The sequence below is a fragment of the Cebidichthys violaceus genome, unplaced genomic scaffold (assembly GCF_023349555.1).
Source record: "Cebidichthys violaceus isolate CVI_PGR_0920_01 unplaced genomic scaffold, fCebVio1.0.p SCAF_190, whole genome shotgun sequence".
Taxonomy (NCBI): domain Eukaryota; kingdom Metazoa; phylum Chordata; class Actinopteri; order Perciformes; family Stichaeidae; genus Cebidichthys; species Cebidichthys violaceus.
In genome coordinates, this window is record NW_027176362.1 from 27,297 (window position 1) to 45,790 (window position 18,494).

Below are 18,494 nucleotides of genomic sequence, written 5' to 3' on the forward strand. Positions count from 1 at the left end.
TTTTTTAATTTTTTTTTGTCTCGTCCCTCTTCCGTTCTGTTCATCATCCGTCATTGCAGGTGGTGGCGTGCCTGTGCCCGAAAGGATTCAGTGGAAAGTTCTGTGGCGACACCGCAGACGTGTGCCGAGGCGACCCCTGTTTCCGAGGGGTGCGCTGCCAGCCGGAGTCCGAGCCGGGCCGGTTCACCTGTGGGGAGTGTCCCGACAACGCCGTCTCTGGGGGAAAACGGGGATACAAGTGCTTTGAGCACGGTCCGTAGCGCTTTGTAGCGCCCCTGTTATCAGGTTTGGATTGAAAAGAAATATCCACCACCACGCAATCTAACTGATCTCCTTCTTCTCTCAGACATGTGCAGCCCTCCTTTCCCCTTCCCCTGCCACAAAGACGCCGACTGCCTCAGCACGAGACAAAACTTCACCTGCTCGTGTAAAACAGGCTTCACGGGGGACGGACGCAACTGCACAGGTGCTGAACACCCAAGACCTCAGTAAGGAATGACGGCACCTTTCATTCGCAATGTTTTAAAGGTCTTTGTCTGTATTGTAGATATAGACGAGTGCGCACAGCTCACGACCTGCCCCAATGCCAAGTTTGAGTGTAAGAACAAGGCCGGCTCCGTCGACTGCTTCTGCAGATACAAGAAGACCAAGGACACGGACGGATGTGGTGTGTGCACAATCGTACACGTTCACTATCATACATATTCTATCAGTTACACTCACAGGTTCTAGAAGTCCAAATGACACAGGATATATTCCAAAGACATTTCGATTTTTTTGTTCAATTGATTTACTTTAGACACTAGAATCTACCCATCTAGAGGCTCTGTGGGTCTAGAATGGACTGGACAAACTGCATTCACAGTCAGACTCCATGTCATTGGACAACTTAAGATGATTTGCATGAATTGGTCCCAATTTTTTTTCTTTTCGAAATTGGGAAGTTTAACCTCAGCTCATATAGTCTATAATAAATTGTGTAGCAAAAATACAGTCACGTCAAAAATGTCACCATTGAATCCCATTAAAACCAAAACTTTTGATCGCACAGACAAAAAAAAACCAGGCATTAAAGGGGTTACAATTCTAAAAGTAATTATGATCAGGACTGATGTTGGTTAAAAGATTTGTGGAAAACAACATTTATGTGTAGCAGTTTGTAGTTTTCACAAAAAAATAAATAAATGTTGCTCATCATTGACATATCCCAGACTGTGAATCCCTGGAAGCATGAAGTGTAATGAAAGCCATTCATTGTTTGTGCTTTCCTTTACATAACACAGCATTATATGACAAAGAATCTAGAGGGTTAAAATTCTCAAAATTCATAGTTATGATAAGGACTGAAGTTGGAATTCTGATCTCTAATTTAACTGGAATGTGAACAAATAATATTGATGTATAATTTGATGGCAGTACTTGGACGCAGAAACTTTTTTGTCCTTTTAAGGACAACAAAGCAACCTTTTTTTTTTAAAAAGTGAGGCCTCCATGTTTGTTTGGTCTTCAGGTACTTTAAATGACGTGAACAGTGCAACAACAGTACAGTAAAAACTGATACTTGCTGTTACTCCCACATGCACTTGATTGGCATCTGCACAGGTGTCCTAATTAGCTTTTTTGAAGGCGCGACAGATTGCTCCGTTTGGATTTTGGAGTTGTAACGTTGACTCCTCTTATAGATAAAAGCATAAGAGGGTTTACTATTCCCCTGTCTCCCATACATGAAGTAACCTGATGGTAACCAGCGAGTGTACGCCTTTAAACACAATACACACCCATGTATTTGATGCAGCTCTGACGGACATCTTTCTCTGCAGGTGACTCTGGCAATCCTCCAGGTAAGACCTTCCATACGGCTCCCTCTTTGGCTTCACTAGCTTTTATCATAGCTTTGCGCTTCCTCTGGCGTTCGCATGATGAACCTGCCCATATATGGTAATGAGAGGTCACCACACAGCTGTTGCTGCTGTTCTGCTCCCCAGGGTTAAACGTGTTCAACGTCTCTGTGGACTGGACGAAGAGCAGATCCGATGGACTCAAACAGGTGTGTGCGGGTGTGCCGGCGATGGCTGGTAGCCCATTGGTCGGTAACATGTAACAGTAACAATGTAATTAAATGTATAAAAATACATTTGTCCTACTGCATTATGATAAGCCATTTTCCCTTGTCTCTCAGCTGGTGGACATTCTGTCGATGGGCTTCCAGAACAAATTTTACAACGCCAGCAAGAAGGATGGCGCTCAGGGCTCCAGTCCAGGCGTGACAGAGTATCGCATCAACGTGTCCAGCGACACACCCCACTGGTACATCAGAGACTACCTGGCCAGAGTCAGCAGCCTCTACTCCATCCGCACCGTAGAAGTCGACGGTAAACTACCAATACCTTTTCACTTCTGTTCAACTTCAGCATATCAACGTTTCAGTTTGCCACAGTGACATATTGTGGTAAGCTATCAAATGCATGTTAGTAAGACTAACTCTCTCTCTCCCACTCGGCTGTCCACACCTACAGATCTGGATGAGTGTAAGGCCAAGGAGGCGGCGTGTGTCCACCCTGCCCTCTGCGCCAACACTTACGGAGGCTACAGGTGTGTTTGCAACGGCACAACTGACGTGGATGAAACCCAGTCCTGCATACTAGGTGAGGATCTGAGCGTTACTTTACATCCATCCTGCAGGAAAAAAGTGAAATCAAATGAAGGCCATATGTGTCTTTTAATAGTGTCGCCATTTTTGTAGGTCGTGATTTAATATATGAAGTCATTGTATACATTTTCTCACGATAAAACATCCTGTGACTGGGTTTGACTTGACCCTTTGCAGACAGAGACCAGGTGGACGATATGGAACTAGACCTTGTTCTGGGCCTGGTGCTGGGCATCGGCATCCCTCTGCTTTTGCTGCTGCTCCTGGCTGTACTGGCCTGCTTCTGCTGCTGCAGGAAGACTGTCACTGGAGAGTGAGTTAAACCACGGGCACATTAAGTGTTTTACTTAATGCGCCACCACACGCATGGCTGACTGAATTATATAGATCAGCTGTTTTGTTTTTTTAAATATACCAAAAACGCCAAGACTGCAAAGACTTTATCAACATGGATCTTTATCTTTTGGCACCACCCGCCTGCCATTCTTAATGGGTTTTTTTGTCTCGCAAGAAGGTGGGATCTAAAAACAGCAGTGTTGGCTCTTCATTTTTCATCCATACAACTATGTTTCCTGGTATGTAATGAGCAATGCAGCCTCACCACAGCGTTTGTGGCCATTGAGGTGCATTAAATCTAAAAAAAAAAAAAAATGTTTAGGTGGGTCAGCAGCTCCTTTATGTCGGGTGAGGCAAGGATTATTTCAGGTCGCCACAAAATGTACTGCTGCAGAGGATGAACAGACCACACACACACACACACACACACACACACACACACACAGTTACACACTCAGTGTTTCAAGGTACAGTAGTCAATTAGGTCTGCCCAGAGACAGGAACTTGAAGGCTTTAAATCTTCTCCGTACTGCTGCTGCAGCACTGCCTTCTTGTATTTAACTTCTCAGTTGGGGGACGGACTGCCCACTCTCTTACTATATTAAACAAAAACACTTCCTACTAACAGCTTTGGTCCGAGTTATGAAACTGCACTCGGGTAACACCGAGGAATGTTTGCAGATAGAATAAACAGTAAACCAAAGTAATGATGAGGGTAACGCATCCACAGATTAGAGGTGTTGTTGGCTCACACGAAAGAAAAACTATAATTACTGGCTCAAGCTTGTATGCCTCCGCCAACGAGTAAAGTTGCAGTCGACAATCCATGTCTGTCCAATATGTCATCACTTCATTTGATCCTATTAGATATTTGTGAGAAATTGTCACAATTAGCAAATTGATTCTTGGGCTAAATGTGTTTTGTGAGGCCACAGTGACTTTTGACCACCAAATTCTAATCTGTTGATCCTTGACTCCAAGTGGATGTTTGTGCCAAATTTGAAGGAACTCCCCCCCCCCCCCTGACGTTTCAGGGATATTACGTTCACAAGAATGGGACGGATGTGAGGTCACAGTGACCTTGATCTTTGACCTTTTTAAATCCAATATCAAATCAGTTCATCATTGAGTCCAGGTCAACGTTTGTGCCAAATTTATAGAAATTCCCTCCAGGGGTTCCTGAGATATTGGGTTCATGAGAATGGACGGACAGACAAACAACCAGAAAACATGACGCCTCAGGCCACAGCTGTCGCCGGCGCAGAGGCATAAAAAAAAGCTATTAAATCATCCAATGAAATGTCTTAAAGGAATAGTTTGATCTTGGCAGAATACAACTATTTGCTTTCTTGTTTAGAGTCAGACGAGAAGATTGATACCACTCACATGTCTGTACAGCCATTAGCCGATTACCTTAGCTTAGCTTAGCATAAAGCCCGGAAACGTGGAAATACAGCTAGCCTGGCTAGGTAACAAAATCTGCCACCCAGCAGCTCTAAAGCTGATTAATTAACATGTCATGCCTTATTTGTTTATTTCGTACAATATTTATTTGGAAAAGTCATGTTGTGGTTTTACGTGTACGAAGTAAAAGACAGACTATGTCTAAACTGGGACCGTTAACTAATTACTATATAAAGTAATACACGTTAGTTAGTGAGCTTTAGAGGTGCAGCTAGGCAGATTTTGTTACCTTTGGACAGAGCCAGGTTTTCCAGCCTTTATGCTAAGCTAGGCTACGCCTCACATTTACCGTACAGTTATGAGAATGGTATCAATCTTCTCATCTAATTCTCAGCAAAAAAAAATCCCAAAATATCAAACTGTTCCTTTCAATTAATATTAGAAAAATGTGGTGTTTGCCATTGTGAGGAGAAGCGCATTTTATTTTAAGGATTAAGCGAGATCACAGAAAAGTCAGTCACAATAAATCGATCGGTATAATCAGTTGCGCATAGAAAAATATCAGATCATAGTAGGATTTTAATACAAAGCTGAATTGCCATGTTGAATGAAGTAGATCTCGTACCCAAATGCATCATAATGTGCGTGTGTCCTTGGCCCCAGTATGTGTGTACAGATGCATGGCATCTGGGCCAGGTGTTAGTGGACCATAGAGACACATAATCCCCCTGATGACTGGCCTGCTTCTTCTGCTATCACTAAATTAGACCCTATGGATATAATGGCCATGGTGGGCGCCAGCATTGTGGGATTATGTTGTTGGATTATGTGGTATGATGTAATAATGCTTACGATGCCAGATGTATGGGATTTGATGGAGCAATAGTGGTTTAATGTACCGTTTCCAATGTCCCTTTTGAACTTCCCACTAGGTACCATCAACTGTAGGTTGTCATATGCTTTACAGCATTGTATCTATAGAATACTATTAAAACAGGATGATCTATAAATCACTGGACCTTGACTTTAATTTGGACTAAGCTTGAGTGAGTTTGAAAACAACATTTCACAACATTAAAGAAACCAGCGAGCATCCAACCAAAAAAAACCAGCATGGTCTCACTCCCCGGAATAACAATAATCGTCACCAATCTAGTGTTACAACGTGAACCTTCACCATGTCACAACGTTAACCTAGTGTTACAACGTTAACCTTCACCATGTCACAACGTTAACCTAGTGTTACAATGGTAACCGTCATCATGTCACAACGTTAACCTAGTGTTGTGTTAACCACCACCGTGTCACAACGTTAACCGGCACCATGTCACAACGTTAACCTAGTGTTGCGTTAACCACCACCGTGTCACAACGTTAACCGGCACCATGTCACAACGTTAACCTAGTGTTGCGTTAACCACCACCGTGTCACAACGTTAACCGGCACCATGTCACAACGTTAACCTAGTGTTGCGTTAACCACCACCGTGTTACAACGTTAACCACCACCATGTCACAACTTTAACCTAGTGATGCGTTAACCACCACCGTGTCACAACGGTAACCGCCACCATGTCACAACGTTAACCTAGTGATGCGTTAACCGTCACCATGTCACAACGTTAACCTGGTGTTGCATTAACCACCACTGTGTCACAACGTTAACCGCCACCATGTCACGTTAACCTAGTGTTACAACGTTAACCACCACCATGTCACATCGTTAACCTAGTGTTACGTTAACCACCACCGTGTCACAACGTTATCCTAGTGTTACAACGGTAACCGGCACAATGTCACAACGTTATCTATGGGGGAACCTTCAGCGTCAAGATACTACGCAAAAGGCTGCCCCTGGCATCATTATAGTGACACCTGGGGCTTCTGCTCAAGCTGCAAAATATGACTAGTAGGGATGAGATCACATTGGAAAAACCCAGCCCAGCCAACTCTTTTCCAATGAAAGTAGCTTGCAGCACTAGCTCCAAAAGTCGCAAAAATTGGCAAAACACTGACTTCTCTTTGGGCTTCCCTCCAAAGCTACACCCCCAAAATGATTGTAACGAATGTAAACAATGAAGATGCCTATTGATAATACTCACAGATATCAAGCTAGCAGCTTGTGTCCCGCACAATGCGCATAGGTAGACAGGCAGGTAGCCCGTCCAATTAATACATTCGGGCCGAATGAAATGATTAGACGGTCATCCGACAGCCACAGGTACTGGATTATTTCCTTTCTTTTTCATCAGAGCATTTTATTCATTGATTGCTTACAAATATAACAAAAAATGCTCCTGAAATGCATTACCTACCCTAGCTTTAACTGTAATCAATGAACTAAACAAAGGTCTGAAGGGTGTCATCGGCAATCATTTTTATTCACAGAATGATTCATGGTACACCAGGTTGCACGGTCTGTACCTCATTATCAGAGAGGATATACTGTACATATTTGCACAAACAGCAGCCATAATGATATACAATCCGAAAAATTGGAACTGCAAATCAGCGAGTCTGGAGAAGCATTGGGGATGTGTGTTTCCTGTTTTTAATCAGCTTTAGCCTCCAGATTTCAGCATCTTTCAACACTCTGAATATCTAGGCTAGAGCTGGCATGAATATTCATGAGTCACTGAGTACTCCACAACAACTGCTGTCCAGCCAAACATTTCCATAAATTGCCTGAAATGATTGTCTACTGGACGGAGATTTGCAGACAGCACTAATCAGAGACGGGGATTCACTGCAAAAGGTACAAAATGGGCAGTAATGTAACTCCTGGCATTGATGGAGATAACTCACCACCAGTAGCAGTTTTACATAATGATCCACACGGTGCAGGCTAAAGACAGTAACTGCGAGGGATAGAGACTGTGAAAAAAAACGTGGACGCCACTCTACACGTTTGCCACTTAACAGCATCTTCAAAGGTAGACTGCGGGGATTTCTCGTTCACTGCTGCATTCTGATTGGCTCCTGTGTTTTCTTCCAGTCTCCCCCAGGCGTTGCATCCAAACTACATCCAGGAGCAGTACAACCCTGAGCCCTTCAACTACTCCGACCCTGCCCTGCAATACGTGACCCACTGCAGCCCACGGATCCTAGACAGCTACATACCCAGGCAACGCTACAGATAGTACATACTAAAGCCACATGCATAGGTGCAAATCACTTAAAGAGTAACTTTCTGTGTTTTTCGAGCCATTATTCCCATGTTTATGTGTCTAACTGAGCAAACGGGACGATTTTTAAAATGGGTCCAATGAGTGAGAAGGCTGCATCGGGCTGCGATGTGATTGCGCAGCTCGTTGTTTTTGTGTCTGACAACATTATGGAAAGGACTCCCCAGAGAAATAATCCTTTTTCTTTACCTTTTCGCATGAGAAGTCTCGTTCTGAAATCTCCACATTGACATTTCCACCGGGTTTTTTTTTCCGGCAACGACTCAAATGACACAACAACAAACAGAAAGCAAAAGGTAAAGAAAAGATTTGTTTCTCTGTGGGGTCCTCTCCATAATGTAGTCAGACACTTGTAATAACAATCTGAGCCTCTCAGTGACAAAAAAAAAAAGAGCACTTTCAGTGGCTGCCCTCTGCAGCGTTCTTCCTCAGAGCTGGACCAATTTCCAAAAACTGTTGTCCCCATTATTCCCTTAAACACAATATCTTGGGAAAAGGATGAAAAAGACAGAAGTAACCCTTTAAACAGAGACAAAAAAAGCACCCGCTTGCACACAAAAATGCACAGGCTCGCACGGCGCAAGCACTTTTTTGAGCCACTGTATATGTTTCATAAGATGAATGACTATTATTTATATCGTTACAGAAAAAAAAAAAACACCGACAAGTAATTAAACCGGAGTGACTTTTATAGTCAATTATTTCCAATCCTCTCTGCGGAGCGATGGACCTGCCAAGTTTGAGCTACAAGTTGTGGGTTTTTTTCGCCAGGACAACAGTTTACAGTCAAGAGTCTGACCCAGCAGAACTCAACAGTCTGATGAAAAGCAAACCACTGCAGTGGTCTTCAGTTCCCAGCTGATGCCAGGCCAACAGCTTCCTTGATAGCAACATTAGCGCCTGCCAGAATATGTGGCGTCGGGCTCCTGCCATGGAGTCTGTTGTGGTTCTAGCCCAAAATGTGCCGTCATGCATCCATATGTGTTTCACTCAAAATCACCCCCCCCCCCCCCCCAAAAAAAACGATGAATGTAGTAAATCATTAAAGGTGGAACTTTATCACCGCTTTGCTGTGGTGATTATTTCAAGAACATTAGCATCTTTGATGTTAGCAATGTGTGTGTGTGTGTGTGTGTGTGTGTGTGTGTGTGTGTGTGTGTGTGTGTGTGTGTGTGTGTGTGAGGGGTGTGATTTCAAGATATCCTTTAACAAGAAGGTCCAACTCAGCCTTTTTAGGGACCGTCTCCGCAGGACCTCTGACGTTGTCATCTTCCCTACAACCTGATAGGTGTCGAGCTGCTGATGGCTGTGTAAGTGACTCGATATATTTTAAAGTGATCGTGGCATTTTCAAATGTTATTCTTGGCGGTGTGGAAAAGCGTAAAAACTTTGTGCATGTGTTGATTTTAAAATTGACGGTATAGTCTTTTATCCAATCAGTGCTGGAAGAAGTAGTCGGTCACATTTCTCAAGGGAAGGTAATAATCCCACAGTGTAAAAAAAAATAAAAAATACACTCATTTCTACTGCTGTTGGGTATTTCAACCTATAAAAAAGCTTCAAGAAGATAAGATTTTCTAAGATAATCAGTTTTCAAAGTAAAGTGTTCAGAGTGTTGGTTAGGCTTCTCACCTCTGTCTCTGAAGGAATTTGGCACAGCTTCTACTACTGGAAAAAAAAACACAAACATGGGCCAAAGAATTGCTGAGAAGGGAGGCGCCACTTCTGACAAACTCCCTGGAGGCAAACTTAACATTTTCCGTGGCAACGCTTGTACGGCGATGTGGAGGTGTGTGTTTCTCACATCTATGACAATCATGCAGTTGCATTCTTTACTGCATCAGCAGACAAGATGTGAAAAAAAAAAAACACAAGTTTAACTCTTGTGCCGTGTAAATTGCATGTAAAGCATGTAATCCGCCTTATGGCTGCTCCTGAGATATTACAGTTCTGACAATCTTTTACTCGCAGTAAAAGTTCAGAAGTTTTATCAGCAAAAACAAATCTTTGAGGATCAAAAGAAATCACGATGCAGAACGGCCCCTTCCAGAGTCTCATTATTAAACATATAAAAACATATATATCTCTGATTACTATTGATGCATTAACATGTAAGCAGCATTCTAATAGTGCAGCTTGTAGAGGTGGACCTAATTCTACTACTTTATATGCTATTGCGTAGTTTAATCTATAAAGATGCACAGTATTTTATGTGTGGATCAAATGTTTTCTATCGTTTTGCGCCTTTAAAGTAACTGTGGCTGTAAGTACTTTAAAGGACTAAATGTACTTAGTCATTGTTCACCAGGGCATCCAAGGTGATTAGCATTCCTTTTAGCACACCGTTCCGGTTCTACTGTTTCTGAAAGCTCCCTGCAGTTCCTTCTCCGGCCACCAGGGGTCACAGCTGAGTCTCCCGCACGCAAGAGCCAGATCAATTTGTTTATGAGCGGTTTAAGCAGAAACGCAGCACTCTCACAGCCCTGAACACACACACACACACACACACACACACACACACACACAGTCCCGCGCCCACGTGCACAGACGACCAGACACCTGCTCTGCAGCCTTCGTCTGGAAGTGGCCACGGCGTGCTGTGGAGCCAGTTGCCCCCCCCCCCCCTGCAGAATGAGATCATCTGAGGGGGGGGGGGGGCGCGGAGCGAGGCAACTCCTGCAGGTCCCCGCCACTGCAGAGACAGACCCGGCCTACGCTACAGCCTGGTGGGGGGGTCAAGGACGGGGCGCCGCTAAAGCACACGCTGTCACTTCCTTATTGCGGTTACGCACTAAAGCACTGAAGCGGCCCTGCATTGCCCTCTGCGGCGCTTCTCCATTCCACCGGTTTCACTTTCCACAGGGTTTGACCGGGGAGTGGTGTGTGTGTGTGTGTGTGTGTGTGTGTGTGTGTGTGTGTGTGTGTGTGTGTGTGTAAACTGAGAAGCACGCTGCAAACACTGCGTGCGGGACTTGTGGAGGGAACTACTGGAGAGAGAAAAAAAACTCAAAAATATTTTAGCAAGCAAAGAACTCCCCACACCTGTTCTAGACAAAGGCAGGAGGAAGTCACCTTGCCTTTGTAGGGCCACACTTTCTGGAAGGTTCCAAGTAGCACGGCTTCATGTGCTGCTGAAGGCTGCAGCGTTTGAACTCCAGCTCCACGCTGACTGCAGCAGACCACCTGGAGGCGAGCCAGTGAGGGGGGGAGAGAGAGAGAGAGAGAGAGAGAGAGAGAGAGAGAGAGAGAGAGAGAGAGAGAGAGCGAGAGCATCAACAGCAGGGATTCTATTTGACAGCCAGTAAGCGGTTTTGTCCCTCAGATCCCCTCAAATAAAACAACTGGCGTGCAGGTTTTTTGGAGATGCTTGGTGATCCGGGTGCCGGCGGCTGGTGGGCACGAAACCCGTCGCGGAGGGGGGGGGGGGGGGGGGGGTGGACTAAAGTGCATGCTTAACACTATATCCATTTCATCACGGCATGATTGAAACAGGCTGGGAATAGCGGGGCCCGACCAAATCCTCTTATCCGATTTGAGGCCATTAATCATTTCTGCCTCATGATGTAATTTTGGCGAAACATGTCATTTTCTCAGTCACAGGTAGGCCAGAATGGGATTGGCTCCCGCGCGGCTCGCCTTTCCTCGGCCCTCTTACATGAGGCCTGTGCCCTTATCGCCATTCACGCTCACTAGGAGTGGTTCGCAGTGGGCCGTCAACTTTAGCGCAGACCTTTGGCCGGTGCATGCTGGGAGGCGTTAATCGGGAAGTCTCCTCAGAGGCTGGAAAGATGCAGCCCTTAAGTCATAAAAAAATACATATGCACCCCCCCCCCCCCCCCCCCTGTCGTGTTTACCGTCAGTGCAGAGTATGCGGACGCATTAGCACAGAGGCCCGTGAGGCTAATCCCGCACACACACACACACACACACACGCACACACACACACACACGCACACGAAAGCAAACGGGCCTCCTTTTCGCTCACACCTGGCCTCGCCGTCCACAGCGCACAAAACGAGCCGCCGTCCTCTCCCATGAAAGGCGATCCACTCCGTTGGCAGCGGACCAGCAGGTGCATTACAAACCCCTCATTCATTAGTGATGGCGTCCGCGTCTTTCAGTTACAACGGGTAAACATCTTCTCATATTTGTCACCGGTGCCCCCCCCCCCCCCCCTACAAGACACCACTTAGGCAACGCAAATTAGCCTTATTTTCTTTTTGCTTGGAAGCGACTTTCATTTTGATTGCAGGATTGCCACACACTGTTTTGACTCCCCCCCCCCCCCCCCCAACTGCCAAAAATTGAACCGACCCACCCGACAGGTGTTTTTTTTTTTTTTTTACCGAGAAAGGGAACAATGCTCGCTGCTATCAGCGGGGAGTGATGTTACAGGCCATTGGGAGGTGACGTTAATGAAGACGGAGGATTTGACTTCATCGCCTCTGCTGAACTATGGTGACCTATGACCCCCCCCCCCCCCCTTCTTATAAAGAGCGCTCTGGGGTTTGGCTGTTTGTCCGATAAGGACTCATTATGTGACGCAGTTACACATTCACAGAGCTGACAAAGCCGAGATGAGCGTGGCGTGCGCATGTGCACGCACTCGCAGAGTAAAAAATTATAATTAGTTAACATGACACCTAACATCCATAATGCACAAAAACAAACAAACACTGTAAGGCTTACTGTACTGTGCTCCAACGTCATGGAGTTTGGTTTCAGCTTTTTACGGACCATTAAGTCACGTCTGCTGGGCTCCAATAGTCCCCATCCGTATTAACCTCCAACCTAAAATCACCTTTGACCTGGAGCAGGTCCTCCGAGACCTGGGGATCACTGAAGGGCACGCCATCAACCAACCAAACAGCTGACTGTGCAAATCGAGTGGAGGGCGGAAGTAGCAGGGTCCTCTGATTGAGAAGTGTTTACGGCCCGATAGCGAACCGTTGTCCCTCAACAACCGTTTTATTGGAGCAATTCGCCCTGGAGGCTCTGTGACAAAGTCCAAAACGTTTCAAACGCCAGAAAGAAACGCGGTCGAGCCGTCATGGCGACTACGTTTTACAGTGTTTGCCAAGTGTTTTCAGAGAGGCGAAAAGGCGAACAAACACACCTCAAAACGCCTGCCGTCGACACATGCTCCAGCTTATCGGGTTACTTGTGACGGGCCTTTGTGCCGCCACCTTTGGCGTTGCATAATCTACGCAGAGACAAAAACCCTGTAGCAGAAAAACAGATTTAAATGAAAAGAATCCAATGTGCTCCAGATTAGGTTGGGGGGGGGGGGGGGGCTGGCTGATTCTAAAGCTGCTCAGCAGATCACATGGCACAGGCAGCGTCACCTCTGCAAACAGCCCAGATGGAAGTGGGAACCACTTTGGATCCTCATTTCTTACATCTTACGTGTGAGATGTTGAGCTTCTCACAATCCCGGCTCTCTACTTCACAGCGTGACATCCGCGTCTAATAATAAGGGAGGCAGTGGAATTTGTGAGGAAAGGGTTTGTAGGGGGTGGGGGGGTTCGGGACATGGAGATTCTAGTACATTCTCTTGAGTGTTTCTTCAAGTCCTTGCGCATCCCTCCTCCTCCTCCTCCTCCTCCATGGCATCTCCCGTGGGATCGGGCCAGAGACAGTTGGTCACTGGGAGATCGGTCAGGCATGAGCAATCAGGCCATCAGATCCACACCATGCAGCAGCACCATTAGACCCGAGAGTACCACATTCACCTGACTAGCAACGCCCGCTGCAGACCCAGTCGCATTTCACACATCTCAGACAACACATGCACAGACTGCTCCTTATTACAAACTATTACGCTCAATCACTTCGGCCCTGACACCGCATCTCATTATGCACATGGAAAGTGACGAAGACTCGGAAGGAAAGTCAAGAGCCACACTGAACGCTATAACAGTCTGTGGTAACCTTGTGACAGCAATTTGAAGAAAAAGAAATACATGTGCTCATGAAACACACAAGTAGTGTAATCAAAAATGAGAGAACTGCAGCAACAGGAAATGCAGAAAGTCATGTAAGCACAAACTGGGTCAATAATATAGCGGTTGCAAAGTAACAAAATAAGCTCATTGTAGCTAATAACCTATCAAAACTAGCTTACTGGGTGTCCCTAAAGATGATGCCCACATGTACACACACTGTGCAACAAGCTTGTCTGCGATGCCTGTGGCACTGACTGGGATGTCTATGGACAAGATGCAGCGGCAGCGCAGACCATGGGAGTGACGCATTGCAGGTACAAACACACCAATCAGAGAGCGCGATTTCTTTCAGCTACGTCTTGTGCCCCATCACACAGTAGCAGAAAGTATTCATACTCCGCTAAGTAGACCCCCAGCAATACGAAATATAGACTATAATACCGACGTCAAAACATTCGCAGCAGTCACAAGTGGGTATTTCAAATGTTTTTTGATTTTCTTGTGCGGCTATTCATTTTATTCAAAGGCGTTTTTGATTAATTTGATAACTGAGGAAAAGGGAAGTCGGCGGAGTGATATTAGAAAGAGGAGGAGTTTAAGATAGCCGTTAAAGGCGAGTCCAGTTGCCTCTTCCTCACTGTGTTCATAGAGATTGTCAGTCCGCGCAGGCTTTTTGTTGGCTTTGGTTTGTTACGGATTTTCTCGTGAACCAGCCGCTCCATCTACATCGAAATGGTAAGAAAAAAAATCAGATATTTTTTTTTATCCAGTCTTGAATTGGCCGACAGTCCCATAGTAGTTGTTATTAATGTGCGACATGAATTTCAACAAAACGTAACGTCACCAGTGGCTGAACTGAGTCCCCGTTAATTACCGCAGTGCTGGCAGAATAAATGACAGCTTGCTAGTGGCTAGATAATGCTAGCTTGTTAGACAAAGCTAACGTTAGCTAAAGATGCGTTGGTTTGAATAAATGTATAGCGTTACTAAGTTCAAACCTGAGTTCCTAGCGTTAACGTAGTCATACTTGAAACAATGCAGCATAGCTAACGATAGTTACGTTCCGCTCAATGTTTATTTTATGCCAGTCCATCTGCGTTATTTCTGTCGTAAATCTTGGCGTCGCTAAATTGTGACGGTGGCCGAACATTTGTCCGCGATGTCGGATATGTATCCCTCTTAATGATAAACACTGTAGACGCCGTCGAAGTGACTATTTGCCAACCGATGCTTTGCTTGTGACGACTGCTGAATTAGTCCGTCATTTTTGCTTAAAGTGTGCAGCGTCGGTGTTCGTTTACGGTCTGTATCTGTGAGCCGGTATATAAGGGTAGCTAGCTAACTTTAGCGCGTCCTAGCTAACATTTACCGCCAAATTGTAAGTCGATGGTTAAGTTAGCGTCGAGCGTTCATATGACAGTAGATCTAACGTGTGATAGGCACGTCTTAGTTTTCTTTCGCTATTTTTGCTCACCGACACGAAAACGCCTATTTTCTGTAATGTTAGTCGTGTTTAATTTGCTGACGGCTGTTACAAACTACAGAATGATTACCAACGTAGAACGATGTGTTTGCAACATATTTAAATAATTGGGCGGCCCTCACTTTGAGACAAGGTTGTTCTGAGATGGAAAAGCTAACTCTTTATTTTTGCCTCATGTATTTTACAGGCTGATCAGCTTACAGAAGAGCAGATTGCTGGTAAGACATCGCTGCATCTTTCCTCATACCCCGCAGAGTGGCCTGCGTTATGGATCCTTGCATCCCCTGCAGTGGATTTATACTTTTTCCTTTTAAGGCGTTCCACAGGGCTGCCTACTGGTCATAAAACAGGAATGAATGAAACGGCTGTTGCTTGCTGGCTCTGGAGTGCAGAAGGACTCCCTCATGGAAAACTTTGCATTTTCATGGTTGCCATGTAATATATGATGTAATCTGGAAGGACAGTGTACTCTGTTGAGGTGTTGGCAGTCTCCTTTTTTTTTTTTTTTTTTTTAAATACATGCTGTTCATGATGTGTCCTTTGCCCTGGGTGTGTTTTCATTAGACGGAGTGAACCAGGGACAATCGCAGTTTGGACTTAGTATACTGATATAAGACGATACCTAGATGCTGTAATCTAAAGTGTGTGTGTGTGTGTGTGTGTGTGTGTGTGTGTGTGTGTGTGTGTGTGTGTGTGTGTGTGTGTGTGTGTGTGTGTGTGTGTCAGGGCATTGCAGCCAGTATGCGCTCGGGGACACTTGCTGTAATGTCTGCAGTGCATGTATAAAATGTGGCACAGTTGTAGCGGGTTCCCTGATTATATCTCCCAGCTTCCGTTTACTTGAATCAGCTTGGGTCTCAGGTTTCACAATGTGCCGATCTACTCTCGCTGTATTACATGGCCTCTGCTTTTAGTTGCTTGCTGTTTTGCTGACGTGTGCCAGTGTTTTACATTGTCAGTTTGTACGAACAGCATGACATGACGGTGCCCTAACATGGTCTGCTGACATGTCAAATTTACAGTAATTTAAAGCGCAGTGAGCGACTGCAGTGATGCAGTCACGGCCCGTATCAGAGGATTTAGGACCCCCCCCTCCCGACATTTCCTGCAGTTGATGCCAACAGCAGGCTTTTCCTCATAACAAAAAGGGTGTTGCCCTGTGTGTTTGACCCTCCAAGTGGTAGGGCAGGTTGTAGTTTTATGATGCTGATGAGCTGCCGCATGATTCTACACATTGCCCATTGGCCTCATCACTCTTGATGAGTGTCATTGTTGCTCGTCCCTCACGGCTCCACCAAACCACACAGGGTGTCTCTTGCTGCTGATGTAGCCTGACTGCACGGTCTCATGGCCGCTGCCCTTGTTTAGCCAGAAACGACTGCAGTTGGAACTCAAAACAGAAGGGCTCGTCAGCATGCTGTAGTTCGTTTATAACCGAAACAAAAGTGATGTAATGCCCTTTTGAGTCTTGAGCCAGTTCAGGGTTTGGGTCTATGTGATTCGCAGACTTAAAGAAAAGTTTGTTATGCAATTTGAGCTGACAGCATTTACATGTCTTTTTAATCTATGCATGTCGTCATAGATTCAGCCTTCTGCAGTGTTTTTTTATTTTTATTTTTTTTATTGCCACCGTTATGCCAGTCTGTATATCTAGCTATAGGTGCAACACCTCTGCCTAACTGAAGAAGCCCCTCTACTTTTTATTTACTTTTTTTTAAAATCAGAGTTCAAGGAGGCATTTTCGCTCTTTGACAAGGATGGAGATGGCACCATCACCACCAAAGAGCTGGGCACAGTCATGCGCTCTCTGGGCCAGAACCCCACAGAGGCAGAGCTGCAGGACATGATCAATGAAGTGGATGCTGATGGTGAGGACCTGGTCTGCCTTAAAAACATTTGCCAACCACACCATGTACTGTTGAAGGTACAGATAGAAATTCTACATCAATGTGTTTTTTTTTTTACATTTTTTATATATAAATGTCTACAGGAAATGGAACGATAGACTTCCCAGAGTTCCTGACCATGATGGCCAGGAAGATGAAGGACACAGACAGCGAGGAGGAGATCAGAGAAGCATTCCGTGTCTTTGACAAGGTAAATGGTGTCTGCACTCCCACGCACAGGTCAATGCAAAATATATATATGTATTTATTTTTAAATGTGTTTCCTGTTTTCAGGATGGCAATGGATACATCAGTGCTGCTGAGCTGCGCCATGTGATGACAAACCTTGGCGAGAAACTGACTGACGAAGAGGTGGACGAGATGATCAGAGAAGCAGACATTGACGGAGATGGACAGGTCAACTATGAAGGTTGGTAGATGTGTGATTGCTCCATATTTTGAGTTGGTTTGGGTCACTCGTCGGATACTGAGTCGCAACGTTTTTCTTCTCTCGCCCCTGCAGAGTTCGTACAAATGATGACGGCGAAGTGAAGGCCTTGTACAGATTTCGTATATAAATAATTTGCCTTTTTTTCTTTGTGTAATTTATCTGTAAAATCTTAATAGCCCCCCTTCGTCCCTGCCCCCTCTGCTGTCCAAAGGAACTGCATGTAAACTGCATAGGCTCTTGTCCCATGTCCCTTTCTTTTGCTGTCATGGTGTTTTGGAGTGACGGAATGGTCATACAACCAGATGCCTGTGGAGGCCCCTGGGAGCCGGAGAACTTCGAATCTTCCCGTCTTGTGTGCTCGGGGCCCCTCCACGCATGGCGACATTGGAAACCTGTCAGCTGGTTGTCACTTGGCAACACTGTTGGCATGGAAACAATGTAGAGGAGTTTAAACTCTGCATGGACTACGGACAAAGTATATATGGAAATCTCTCAGCATTGCACTACTGCAAAAAAATGACACGGGTGTATCTCCTAGGTACTCGTACAAACTCTTTTTGTATCTGCTGTTCTATATACCAGAAAACGACTAATCTTATCATGCTTTTTAATGTTTTACTCACTACTTTTACTTTCTTTTTCTTCTTTTCTTTTTTTTTTGGTGACCTCTGGTCATGCCTCAAATAATCCATTCCAAGTTGTATATTTTTGTTTTCCAATAAAAATTACAATCTACCCGGTTTTGAAAATTGTCTTGTTTTCTCAGTTATGGATCCTTGAGTTTGTATACCCTGTAATAATTCCCAATTTTGTATTGAGGACAAGATGCTCCGTTTTTTGATAGGATCTTCTTCTTTTTTTCTTTTTTTTCCTTGTTGCTTATAATACATATGAAATGTTTACCAATTTAAATTGTCCCCTGTTAATTTCCAAAAGCACTGAGGAGCATCAGCCAATGCCTCTTAATGTTCAGATAAGCTCATATCAAACCTGTAATGTCATTAAAATAAAAGCACTGAGTGGGATCAAAGGCTTCTATTTTGAAGTGCACACAATGGTACTCGACATCGGATTAGCCTTGTACTGTCCAGGTCCCTTACTGACTGCATGGGCCATGTGTTGTCTGCTACTGTTAGCGCAGCACCATGTAGAAG

The 18,494-nt window shown here is 45.0% G+C and overlaps 2 protein-coding genes and 1 long non-coding RNA gene across 3 annotated transcripts; all 3 read left to right on the forward strand.

Annotated features, from left to right (window-relative positions):
* Positions 1-377: 377 nt before the first annotated feature.
* On the forward strand, positions 378-2,039 carry LOC137875019 (uncharacterized). Its single transcript, XR_011103383.1, has 4 exons — positions 378-466; positions 548-667; positions 1,821-1,841; positions 1,986-2,039. It is a non-coding gene; the product is annotated as an uncharacterized lncRNA (long non-coding RNA).
* A 29-nt stretch (positions 2,040-2,068) lies between these two features.
* Positions 2,069-7,631, forward strand: si:ch73-105b23.6 (uncharacterized). Its single transcript, XM_068713957.1, has 5 exons — positions 2,069-2,086; positions 2,180-2,372; positions 2,517-2,645; positions 2,828-2,963; positions 7,386-7,631. The coding sequence occupies exons 1-5, from the start codon at positions 2,069-2,071 to the stop codon at positions 7,528-7,530; spliced, it is 621 nt and encodes a 206-aa protein (XP_068570058.1). The 3' UTR covers positions 7,531-7,631.
* Positions 7,632-14,147: 6,516 nt separating this feature from the next.
* Positions 14,148-18,075, forward strand: calm2a (calmodulin 2a (phosphorylase kinase, delta)). The gene is made up of 6 exons (XM_068713954.1): positions 14,148-14,255; positions 15,191-15,221; positions 16,728-16,871; positions 16,994-17,100; positions 17,184-17,319; positions 17,413-18,075. The coding sequence occupies exons 1-6, from the start codon at positions 14,253-14,255 to the stop codon at positions 17,439-17,441; spliced, it is 450 nt and encodes a 149-aa protein (XP_068570055.1). The 5' UTR covers positions 14,148-14,252; the 3' UTR covers positions 17,442-18,075.
* Positions 18,076-18,494: the final 419 nt, after the last annotated feature.